The sequence below is a fragment of the Rhamphochromis longiceps genome, linkage group LG8, assembly GCF_057381845.1.
Source record: "Rhamphochromis longiceps isolate RC_006_pf linkage group LG8, R_longiceps_female_GT1.1, whole genome shotgun sequence".
NCBI classification, from domain to species: domain Eukaryota; kingdom Metazoa; phylum Chordata; class Actinopteri; order Cichliformes; family Cichlidae; genus Rhamphochromis; species Rhamphochromis longiceps.
Window position 1 is genome coordinate 12,517,819 of NC_140564.1, and position 13,046 is coordinate 12,530,864.

General features: G+C 40.9%; 1 protein-coding gene across 9 annotated transcripts in view; it reads left to right on the plus strand.

The window, feature by feature from the left end:
• Positions 1–13,046, plus strand: part of cacna1g (calcium channel, voltage-dependent, T type, alpha 1G subunit) — a 353,368-nt gene that overhangs the window by 139,559 nt on the left and 200,763 nt on the right. For all 9 annotated transcript variants that reach the window (XM_085415758.1, XM_085415761.1, XM_085415759.1 and 6 more), the window contains exon 4: positions 6,302–6,435. In XM_085415758.1, coding sequence (XP_085271884.1) covers positions 6,302–6,435 — 134 coding nt within the window. The remainder of the gene's footprint in view (positions 1–6,301; positions 6,436–13,046) is intronic.

The following is a 13,046-nucleotide window of genomic DNA, read 5'->3' on the forward strand; positions in this document are numbered from 1 at the left end:
GAGCGACACATTTTCTTTCTAGTAAACACGCAGCTTTAGAGGAAACCTCAGAGACTTGCTTCGATGCCTGCGATTGATGTAGTACCTGCACGGCTTTGGCTGCATGTTTGGACATCGCATCTCATCGTGTTCATCGAGACCACGCTCCACTGATGTGTAATACAAGTTTTGGTAAATCAATATCCAGATTGCAGAGCCTGTAATCGTGTACTGCACCACCAGAACTGTACGCTCCAGTGGGAACGCCTCACGCCAGCGTGTCCTGTTGACTTTGATTTGATTTGATTTGATTTGACTGCTTCAAAATGGCCACCATCGTCCCTGTACCCAAATCCTCCACCATCTCCTCATTGAACGACTGGCGACCTGTAGCCCTGACCCCCATCGTAAGCAAATGCTTCGAGAAGCTGGTCAGGGACTTCATCTGCTCTGCACTACCCGACTCACTGGACCCTCTACAGTTTGCATACCGCCACAACAGGTCCACTGATGATGCCATAGCCCTGACACTACACACTGCCCTGTCACACCTGGAGAAGAGAGACACGTATGTGAGGATGCTGATTGTAGATTACAGCTCAGCATTCAATACCATCTTTCCCTCGAAGCTGGACAGGAAACTGCAGGATCTAGGACTGAGCAGCTCCCTCTGCAGCTGGATCCTTAGCTTCCTGTCTGACAGACGCCAGGTGGTCAGACTGGGCAGCATCACCTCATCCCCCATCACACTGAACACTGGTGCTCCACAGGGGTGTGTACTGAGCCCTCTCCTGTACTCACTCTACACCTACGACTGCACAGCCACTAACAGCTCCAACATCATTGTGAAGTTTGCGGACGACACTACAGTGGTGGGTCTTATCACCAACGGAGAAGTACACACCCCCATCACCATCAACGGCGCTGCTGTGGAGAGAGTGAGCAGCTTCCGGTTCCTTGGTGTACATCTGGCTGAGGATCTTACGTGGTCAGTACACACAAACAAAACAGTGAAGAAGGCGCAGCAGCGCCTCTTCTTTCTCAGGAGACTGAAAAGATTCGGCATGAGCCCCCGCATCCTCAGGACCTTCTATCGCTGTGCCATTGAGAGCATCCTCACTGGATGCATCACCACCTGGTATGGCAACAGCACCGCCTACAACTGCAAAGCTCTCCAGCGAGTAGTGCGGTGCTCTGAACGGATAATTGGAGGTGAGCTTCCCTCCCTCCAAGACATCTACAGGAAGCGGTGCCTGAGGAAAGCGGGGAGGATCATCAAGGACTCCAGTCACCCCAGCCATAAACTGTTCAGACTGCTTCCATCAGGAAGGAGGTTCTGCAGCATCCGGTCCCGAACCAGCAGACTGAGAGACAGCTTTTTCCATCAGGCCATCAGACTGCTGAACACGTCATAGACACCTCAGCTTCACTACTGGAACTTCAACATTATGCACTCCACACTGTATATAAATGCCACTTGTTTTGCACATATTCAACTCTGTATATTTTATATATTTTATTATTATTATTATTATTATTATTATTTTATTTTATTTTTTTACTATTTAATTTGTAAAAATGTGTATACACACACACACACACACACACACACACACACACACACACACACACACACACACGTAGGAAAATATTTAGTATACACATCCAGAAATGCATACACTATTATATATTGTACATATATTTATTAGTTTCAGGTTGGCCATTCTTGTATTTTGCTCGTTTGTGTTGTTGTGTTTGCACATCTCTGTTGCTTGTGGGGCTCGCACACAAGAATTTCACTCGCATGTGCTGTGCCAGTGTGCCTGCACATGTGATGTGACAATAAAAAGTGATTTGATTTGTGATTTGATTTGATATGAATGAGGTGTGTGTGTGTGTGTGTGTGTGTGTGTGTAGGCCTGGTTGGATCAAACACTAGAGAAGATTGAGCTGGCTGACATCCGCTCAGTGTCACTTTAAAGAGTCCCCAAAGGCTTGGTCTCATGTTGTATTTGTTCCAGTATGCATGAACACTGTACATTATCATGACTGTGTGCTGTGCGTCTTTAGTTGGATGTGTTAAAACCTGTGTGTGTGTGCGCGTGTTTGTGAGAGAGATTGGGAGACTTAACAGAGTCATAACAGGGGTTTCTTATGTTACAGACTCTGCAGGCATGCATTGACTGTCTAACGTAAAATAGATGAGTTATTACTCCCCGGTGGAGACAGGAGAAATGGGTCCTTTCAGCAGAATAAAACAGAACGGAGATGGAAAGATGGGGTGTTAGAGGAGAAAGCAATTCAGTCGTTTGAGGCTCAGCGTGGCGGTAAATGTCTCTGCTCTTCCTCATTTCACACAACGCTTATTTTCTTTTGGTCATGCATCTCGGGTTGTAACATCTGTCAATAGCTGGACCGTCATGTTGTTTCTTCCGACAGGCTGTTGCTCCCTGTTATCTAACGGCTCTATATGCAAAGCATTTTGGGGCTGAAAGACGACTAAAAGGGCTCAATGGAGCTTTCGTATGTAGCCTTTATGTAGGCGTACGTAAACCCTTCACAGCTAGTTATGCATGACGAAATCAGAGTAAACGCATAGTTATTTTAAGTTTCACTGGAGTTGTGTGATTCAGCATACAGTACGATGTAATTTTGCTGAAATCAAAATCTCAGGTCAAGTCAACAATAGAAGGCTGAACTTGAAGGGTTGTCAAAGAAATAAATCCTTGTTTATGTTTCTCTAATATACATTGTAGTTTTTTGCAGTGTGAATCGTTTCTGGGCAACCTGCAGGAAATTTCAAACACTGAATTATGACGAGAGTTCTCTTGAGCTACATGATGGTGTCATTTGGGGCTTGAGGTTGAACTGAGTGAAACTCCTCCTCATGTCAGTGTAGAGAAGTTGAATTAGATATATCTGAGATATTTTAATAAAGGAGGATGAAGTGCAATTTCAACAATACATCTAGGTTTGTCTGTGTGATAAAGAAATGGAATAACTCTAAAACAGTTTCCTGCTGACTGGTATCAAAGCTTTTCGACTAAAGCACGGCGGCCGTCTTGTTAATTCTAGTCCTGATTAGAATCTAGAAGCACTATAAAGGACTATATGTGCCGCGGTATGACAGGTTGCTAACATATAAGTGTGTTATTCTCAGTCAGATCCGCCACTCCTCATCACAGTGAGAATTCAACAAGTACTGTCTATCTTTTATATACGGTCTATGATTGGCCCTATAATTCCTAGTTGATGCTACTGCTCAAAACAAGGCCTCAGGTTTCAGGCCGTAAACAAATACTCCATGACAATATATCTATATAATCCACATCATACTATCACATGTCAGTTTATGGCCAGTGTGGTCCCTTTCATAGAAGAGTTCCAGCATCCAGACAGTTCAGATTAAATTTAGATCAAACACTGAACACAATGTTTTGGGGTTTTTTTCTTCTGTCTTTTCTTTTGGGAGATTATGCATCACTAAGCAATCTGCTCTGAGGCTCGTCTGCCTCTTTGGAGTCAATGAGTGGTGCGTAAAACATCTGGAGTGATGTATGGTCAGCATTAGGGAGTGAACCCGGGGCAGTTATTTGTTCCACAGCCGTCTGATAGGTTGTAACCCTGGAAATAGCAGTGTGACCCTTGTGTGTTGAGCATGGGGCGAGGTTTTAGGGGTTTTTTTATGCAGACGACATGAATGATTTCCAAAAATAGAACTGAATAAGATTTGAAATTGTAAACAGACTCGCATGCATCGATTCCCACGTGAATCTCCATGTTTTACTTGCAGTGAACTTTGGCGCTAGCTTCTCTTTAAGCTAACAGGATTTGATATATTTATACATTTCTCTCTTCATCTTGCAATGACTCATGTATCAGTGGGTGTCCTGAACCTTGATCTCCTTCCAGAAATTTTCTTGATTTCCTCTTTATTTTTTTTATTTTACTTTGAGCTGTATCCTTTTCCCTTTTCATTTCCGACTCTTCCTCCCTCCTGTTCATTTATTTATTGATTTTCATATTTTGAGAGTCAAAGTTCTCTTCTTGTACTTTCCTGTCCTCATTCCTCCGCTTGTTTTTGTCTGGAGTCCAGTTTGATAATGATTTGGAGTACCGAGGCTCAGTCAGAGAGCCAGACAGACGGTAATGAGGGCAGGAATACTGATTAATGCAATCAGCGGTTTGTTTTGACTGAATGACGTTTCTAGCTCGAGTCTCAGTTAAGGACGAAAAGGTGCATCTTTCTTCACCTTTAGACAATAATTCTGATGGTAAAGGAGCCAAACGGGACAGACATCATTAGTCCCAGGGTCCATTTTGGATGTTGAGCATCTGAGTTGCTGAAGTGCCCTTAAGCAAAACATTAAATCCTTGGCAGCTCCAAGGAGGTTGTTATCTCTTTCTTGAGCCATGGGGAGCCTGACCTTCTAGAGACAGGCTAAAGAGAAAAGAGGATCCCTCTGCAGGAATTAATAAAATATCACGCTCCTGTCAAAGGTTCTCAGTGGGATATTTTTAAACATCAAACATATTGTATGACTAATAGTAGAGCCAGAGTCTGGCGTGAATGTCGGCCACTAAAGTAGCAAGAAAGTGCTGTATGGGAATGCAGGTACTCTCCATCAGGAGAACTGTCATGAAGGTGCGTATATAGAAGTGTATTATAGACATATTAAAATTGTCTACAGACATTCAGGTTGAAGCCTGCTGACACTTACTTGTAGTTGTAAGTATATTTTCTTTGTTCCCTGGTGTTTTGTTTTGCCATGGTGTGGTGTAGAGCCTAATAAAGCGAGCCTTTATTGGATTATTTTCCTCTGAATTCACCAAATCCAAAACAAGAACAGAGATCCAAGAGAACATGAGGAGTGAAAGTGAAAAAAGGAAAAAGCACTACAGGGAGTTAAATGGATGATCTGACAAAAGACGAAAAGAAAAGATGTTATATACAAAAGAGATTGATTAGTGACACAAGAGAGGAACCAGACACAGGGGAAAGCAGTCAAGAACAGCTGAAAGTAGTCAATCACACAGGAGGGAAACAAAAGCAGGAAACCTTAAAACAAAATTAAATGGGAAAGAATTGAGCACTGACTGAGACTTAAAAAATAATAAAAGGGAAAATAAAAACCAACAATCAACAAGACAGAGGCCAGTCGATGTTAGGGGAAAACAGTGGTTTGAGACCAAAATTATTTCAACCACATTAGTGCTTGGGATCTCATTGGCTTTGAAAATGGATACCAGGTCTGCAACCAGTTGCTGTCTTTAAATCATCTTTGGCACACCAAGAACGCTATAAAACGACATTAAGATGCAGTCAGTCTGCTGACATTTTGCAACTTATTGGGGTCAAGTTGGCAAATGGTGCAGTTATGTACAAACATTTGCAAAGCTGATCGTTTTGCTTGCCACCAGGCGATGAGGTAGATCGCCTCATCTCCTTGCAATCAGTCTCAGACTGTTCCACTTTTTCTCAGTCACAAGGATGTTGCTATCCTATTTTGAACCTAGTCTAACGGAGCCATTAAGCAAAAATAAATAAATAAGAGAATTACAATAAAATACCAGATCTATAACAGGTTTCTGTTATTTTTGACAATCCTGTCGCAGAGAACCACTTCTCTAGCACCTCCATATGGTTATCAGCCATATTTGAGTAAAATATCCAGCCCCTACTTAAGTCTTGCTTGTAAAATACTCCTATTTGGTAAATGTCACTGTCATTACATTTCTAACACACTTGTTGTGGGCAAAACACACCTGATTAGGATGTTTAGAGGTGAAGGTGAGATGTCACATCATGATTTGACACAATTACATAGTTAACCTTACTGGGTGTGCTTAAATACCATTGTATAATATATAATGGTAACTGTTGTAATATGGATGCATGTAAGCCTAAACTACAGTCTTTCCTAAACCAAACCTAGTAGCCTAAATCTGAAATTTAATCTGCTCCCCAAAGGATGAACCATACATTAAGAGATTTGGTGATCCTCAACAGAAGGTCAAAAGTCAACGTAGATCAAGTCACAAAATCAAATTACAAATGCAAATCAAAATAAAATGGCATGTTAGCATCACATTAATATTACTCTCTGCAAAATTGAAGACTTTGAATGATGTTTATTTGAAAAACAATGACCATCAATACATATCGGATCTTGGTCCAGTATTTGGATCATTACATTTAAGGTATATTTTCAAAGAAAACTACTGTCAGACATGATTGCCTCTTAATCAACCACAGCTTTGCAGTTCTCATAACTCACTTACATCATACGCCTTGTATTTTTGTCTCTTTCTGTCTATGCAGGATTTTGATGACTTCATCTTTGCATTCTTTGCCATCGAGATGGTGATCAAGATGGTGGCTCTAGGGATTTTTGGCAAGAAGTGTTACCTTGGAGACACGTGGAACCGTTTGGATTTCTTCATAGTGTTGGCTGGGTGAGTTACACAATTACACTCGCAAACACAAACACACAGGTGGCCAAGCATAACCGTGCATAAACACCGGAGGCTCGCGCAAGGAGCAGCACGCACACATGCAACAAATTTGGACAATAATCAATGTGCAAGGCGGAATCTGTGAAAGCGGTGACAGATTCAAGAACAACGATAGAATCTGGGGAGCACAAAAAGATGTTTTGAGCTTCTAGATGTAATTGTGTCACAGGAAGCCAAGACGCTGCAGGCAGAGGATCAAACAGTATTAGATCTGAAGCATGAACCTGGTAGAGCAAGCCTTCTAACTCGCACGAGCTTTGCTGGATTTGCCCTTAAATAAATTTACTTTAAGTATTCCGTTAGAGGCTTTTAACTTGAAATCAATACCACGAACCCTCTTAAATTCTTTAGTGTTCAGATTGTGTAGAAGCTGATGAATGCATGTCGATTTCTTTTCTAATTATTATTATTTCAACTTTTACAGCACTTACAAATCTGCCCTTGCTCTATAGCACATTTATATACATTTTAATTACTATACCGCGCTCATAAAATCAAGCGACACATGCCCACACACCAATGCACACACACTGTAATTTGATTAAACATGTTACAGAACATAGCCTGCTGCTTTCAGTCTGACATTTTCATCATACTACATCCCCCGCTGGTTTATAATGCCATCCTTCTGCCACAGCTTCTGTTGTCCATCAGTGGAAACGGGACACATTTCCTTTTGTGTGTGTGTGTGTGCGCGCGAGTGCACATTGTCCTTAAGCATATACACATATATATATATATATGTGTGTGTGTGTGTGTGTGTGCATACTGTATACAGAGATATAGAGAGAGCGAGATCATTCCCTTTATTTTACACTGAGCTACTGTTCCACAACTGAAGTGATGCCTTGGGTTATGTCTGCTCTCAGCTCACATTCAGTTAATTCCCGTGGTTTCCTTTCACTCCTCTTCTCTCTACCTGAATCATATACGTGAGTGGAAGCCTTTATATGATTATGGTAAGAGCTGCGTCCTTCTCGGTCATCATGACTCAGGGAGAATCTGACTCAGTGCCAACGCAACAGAAGGAACTTGATGGGAAACACCTCAGCGTTTGATACGGAGGCATTTATCTCCTGAGTGATGGGGAGGTCGTTAAAAGCAGCTCAGGCTATAGCAGCGAGTGAAACATCTGCGGGGGTGACATTGCATCGTTGCAGGGAAGGCTGTATCCTGTATCCTAGGATATCGCATAGGATTACGCATCTGCTGAAGTATTCCAGTGTGAATTTTTGTATACGACTTTTGTAATAGATAACCCAGTTTATTTTTATTGCTTGTATAATCTTTTATTATTTTTCCAAGCATACATGGAACAGCAGACATCCCACAAAAACCTGAAACCTGAAACAGAGAGAGACATCTACATACCGGAAACAATTCATTTAATTAATCAGTTGTAAAATTTATGGCCCATATTAAATGCACAATTTTAATTTTAACTGGTTGATTTTAGCTGTGTGTAATAAAAGTAGTGGAATGAAAATCAGGTCCGGCTTTGCATGCAATCAGTTGATTGAAAATCCACTATCAGCTGAAAACACCCGCGAACCTCTGTTGGAGACAAACTTCATTTCTGTTCCCTCATCCCGATCAAGGGTTCAGTCAAGACCTCTACATTCCAAAAATGCTTTTTTAAATTTGCGGTGTGTGTATATATACATACATATATATATATATATATATATATATATATATATATATATATATATATATATATATATATATATATATATATATATATATGAAAGAGCAACATTTTATCAAATGCAACATGAAATTTAGATTGTGTAAAATGCAGGTTGCAAAGCAGCTTGCAGATATGTAATACCCTATCTGAAGTAATATCTATATTTAGTGGGATGATAAAATTCAAAAAGCATAACCTCTGAATTGGAATACATATTGTTATGTGAAACCAGTACAAGTAACTTGAAACTTTAACTTTTGGACTTAAGTATGCACTGTCACAGATCTTGTATGCATTGTGTTTTTGTCCTCCATTGCTGCTGAACTAGAGTATAAAAAGGGAAATGTTCAAAAATCGTGCTAGGATATATCCTAGGATATATGTGCACATATCACAATCATGGACAGACTGTGATTAAGGTGGTTTGGTCTTGCAGCCTGCCCTCGCAAGTGTTAAGGATCTTGGTTTCCGGAAGAATAATTGATGGAAACGTTTGGCATCAGAAGAGTGTGTGTTTTTATCAGAGCATGCACAATATGGAAACTGGCAGAAAACCAGTCTTATTTGCATGTCTGTAGCTGATGGTGTCTGCACGTATGTTGGCTTACATCACAGAGTGTGGGCGTTGAGTGTATGTTAATATGTTTAGCTGTTTTCATGGGTTCTAGTATTTCTGAACAAATAAAAAAAAACTCATCTGTATGGAGAGCCCCCAGACTTGCAGAGACAATGGTAACCAAGGTAACGGCTGGTTGTCGAGCATTTGATATATCCTGGCAACAGTTGTTAAGTCTGCGGAGGAAGGCTCTGATGAACTGTTTGTTTCTTTCCTAGACGATAATTACAGCTAAGCTGCTTTTTCAGCAGGTCTGGACTGTCTTCTGCTAATCACCTCCCTGTCAGGAGGGAATGATGGAGGGATGGCTCCACGGAGCAGGTGGAAGGTGTAGAAAGGCAGATAGATGTGCAGGGGAAGAGTTTCTGATTTGTGAAAGCAGAGTGTTAAATAGATACCGTACCGCATTTGCATGATAAAGAGGGAGACTAGTAGATTGGAGCTTTCTGTCTTAATACGTTCAGAATCATTTGCATGGGACTTGAACACAACAGCATTTGTACAAAATGTGAACGGTAGATGGGTGTTGTTTTATTTCTTTCTGTTTCAGAGCATGAAGAAAAGTCAGTGTAGTCACATTGAATGTGCCAGACCTGACCTAACCACAGACCGTATATAAAAGATTGGAAGTAGATACCCTGACATTACCCACTGGTTAGTTAACCCTGGACATTTTCACTGTCATCCTCTTGATGTTTTGAAATTGAGGGGAAACAGCACGTTCATGTGGTTTTGAGTGTAGTCGTAGTTTGAGTTGAGTTTCTAAACTGGTCATCAGCATTTACTGAGGTTACGGATGACACAATCTGAGGGTCGTTTCCCCACAGACTTCTATACAACAAGACTTCTTTTTGTAACTAGAAGAGTCGTCTCCTACTGGACACTGACATTAATGCTGGTTTAAATACTTGTACATGGAGCATGGGGTGGCCCTGGTTGCTATACCGCACAGTCTTTGATTAACGGCTTGTGATTTTCAAGTAGCCGAAGTCATGGGTAATCAACTTCAAAATGAATTTAATATTCAGTTTAATATCACCCAGAGCTGGGTAGCATGGCTGTGTGGTGGCTAGCACTGTTGCCTCTCAGGGGCTGTTCTGTTTGTGTCTGTGTGGGTTCTCTCTGGGTCCAAACACATGCACAGGTATGTCAGTTGATGATTCAAAGTTGGCACTCAGTGTGAATGATTGCCTGTTCCTTGTAATTGATTGGCAACCTGTAGTTGGGATAGTACTCTAATGCTGAATTGAAGAAGCAGATGAAGTTGATGAATGACCTAATGTTAGCAACTAAGCCCATAAACTCATAAGGCAGAGTTTACTGAGGTCAGTGAGGAAAGGAACCCAAGCACTATTTTCCCATAGGCTTTTTGAACTGTGATCTGCTCAGACAGCTTGTCTCTCCACCCAACCCTGAATAAGTGGTAGAAAATAGATGGATGAGTTCTATACAACTCAGAATCTTTTGCAGCTTCCAAGGTTGGCACCTGTTAGTCATTAAAAATAATGGAGTAAGATACTTTGGTGTTGGCTTCACTTTTCAGACCTGGAACATATGCTCATTTTCTATCCTATGCAAGGATGCTAAGTCCATCTTTTACTATATATAGGTTTGTATATTGAATTGAATTCCATTTTATTTCAATGGTGCCAAATCACAACAGTCGCCTCAAGGCGCTTTATATTGTAAGGTAGACCCTACAATACTACATACAGAGAAAAACCCAACAATCATATGATCCTCTATTAGCAAGCACTTTGGCGACAGTGGGGAGGAAAAACTCCCTTTTAACAGGAAGAGACCTCCAGCAGATGCAGGGGATATCTGCCACGACCAGTGTGAGAGAAGGAAGACAGAGCAAAAGATGAACCAGAGATTAATAACAAAAATAATTCAGTGCAGAGGTCTATTAACACATAGTGAGTGAGAAAGGTAACTACATAGGTGTATAAGTCCATGTTTCACTAATATCCATGCACCTTTAACCTATCAAACCTAAACTCATCATCATATGTATGGCAACTGTACTTTTAGCCCTGAGAGAACTGATAGTAAACAAGCAAAGCTCTGCACTATAGTTTGAGAGCCAGCTGTGGAGTAAATTACCCGATAAGGGGGGTGTTTTCATTTATTTATGAATTTATTTATTGATTGCTGCAGTAGAGGCCCAATCGATAGCTAAGGGAGTGCCGTGGCACTTACTGTAGCAGACAGGCTATCCTATCAGTACATCACCCTGTCTTTACACTCTCACTGCGGTGGTGATTCCACCCAGAGAGACAGAAAGGGGGTAATGAGGGGAGCAAGGAGGGGACAGGAGGAAGGGCAGACAGAGAAGACGAAGGGAAGCGAGGCAGAGGCAGTCAGGTCGATGCCTTCGTTGGACGCCCTTAATATTTAATCTGGTTTGATGCTTGAAGAGTCTTTGGATGAAAATACTGATACTACTTGTACAGTTCACCATGGATAACTTTTCAGTGTAACTTATAACTTCTGCTGAAAAAAAGACTTTTTAAATATGCAATTTTTCTGAAATTACCCATAAAGTGGCAGTTAAATGAAATAAAACATGTAATATCTCGCCTTTAATCATGCACTATTGTACACTGCCACAATTGAAGTCATTACATTGGATTCAAAATCAACATGCTGGCAATGTATGCAATCACTGCCTTCATCCACCGCTAGTGCTCCATCATTTCTGACCTCCACCATTGTGTTACAGCTGCAAATATACTATTTTCTTGTCAGTTACTGTAATCTAAACCCTTTCTGGTATTCCATGAATAATGGCTGTCCTGTCTACTTTTGATGACAGTCCGGAGGAGATTCTAATACCGACTTTAAATGACAGATCTGCGTCCACAGCAGAACATTTTAAGCCACTGTCATTGTTATATTCCGAAATACATGACAACACTGCTGGTGGAAGTTGAAGTAAGAGCTGTGAAATAAATTTGGCCCCTGGAGACTACAACCATTTACACCTGTTGATTTGTCATTTCATTTCTATCTATTGGCACAGTTGAAGGAAGTATTTTAAAAGCACGAAATAAATACTATTTAATTTTGAGACTCTTTATTGGCTCAGCCACACTAGAGTAAAAATAGGATGGCAATCTCCTTGTGGCTAGGAAAACTCAATGGTTGCCTGCAAAATAAAAACTTAAATGTTTTTGTTTAGCTTTTGGAGATGGATGTAGCTGCAGAAACCAACTTGTCCAGATAGTTAACGGTGTTCCACGCTCAACCTCGGGGCAAAGAGCTGGTCAAACGCAAGAATCGTGGTCCAACTTACACTGGCAGCAATCGCTCTTAGGTAGTTTGGCAAAGATTTTCAAACAACTGAATTTATATGTACAAATTTAATTATATACATTTATAGATACATTTAATACCAAAAAATGATATATGCATGGATGGATTAGGGCTGGAATACATGGCATCTGCAATCAGTCTCAATGTGCCTGTGCCTGAGCACAAACGATTGCAAACTGGTTGTATTTTGGTTAGTTTCTTTTATAAATGTGAGATTGCTGAGCTCCTGTGTGATTTTATAGGATAATTACTAACTTGCAGCAACTATGTCACTATTTGTCACTACATTCTGCCTGGACTCTGAATGTAAGCGCTTTATGTGAAAATCTACTTAATATGAATTTTTTTGTATGCACAAACAAATAGCTTTCCAACAGACAGCAACGGATTTGCAGTTGTCAGCAATCACAGACAGATTTCATGTAGTTGCCAACTTGACTCCACTCAGTCACAGACCGACAGCAGAAGCACTCTGTCTCACAGAGATGGCAGTAATTTGGGTTGTGCTGGGATCTCCAACCACCGTCCCCAGTCCGACTGTAGCGAGATGGCCAGATCGTGCCACTTTTTGTGCTTTACATAATGTGCAACCAAGGTGAAATTGACAGAACATCAGAAGGATTTCATGTGTTGTGTCAGTGAGACCAGAAGTAAAGCTTTCAGAAAACCCCAAAGTATGGGCAGGCTTTAACATCATCTATGAGAGTAGGCTTGCAAAAACAATCACTGGCAAACTTGGGTGGCAGAGTGTTATATAAATATATACATGTAATGTTACATACAATATATAATTTAGAGCAGGATGTGGAATTTATGTATTTATTTTAATAAAAAGGCTTTTATAAAATCTGTGTGTCATGAACCAAAGTTCCGTGCGCAAGCTGGACCCAGAAGCAGAACTCACACACCAGGGTAGGAGAGAATAAA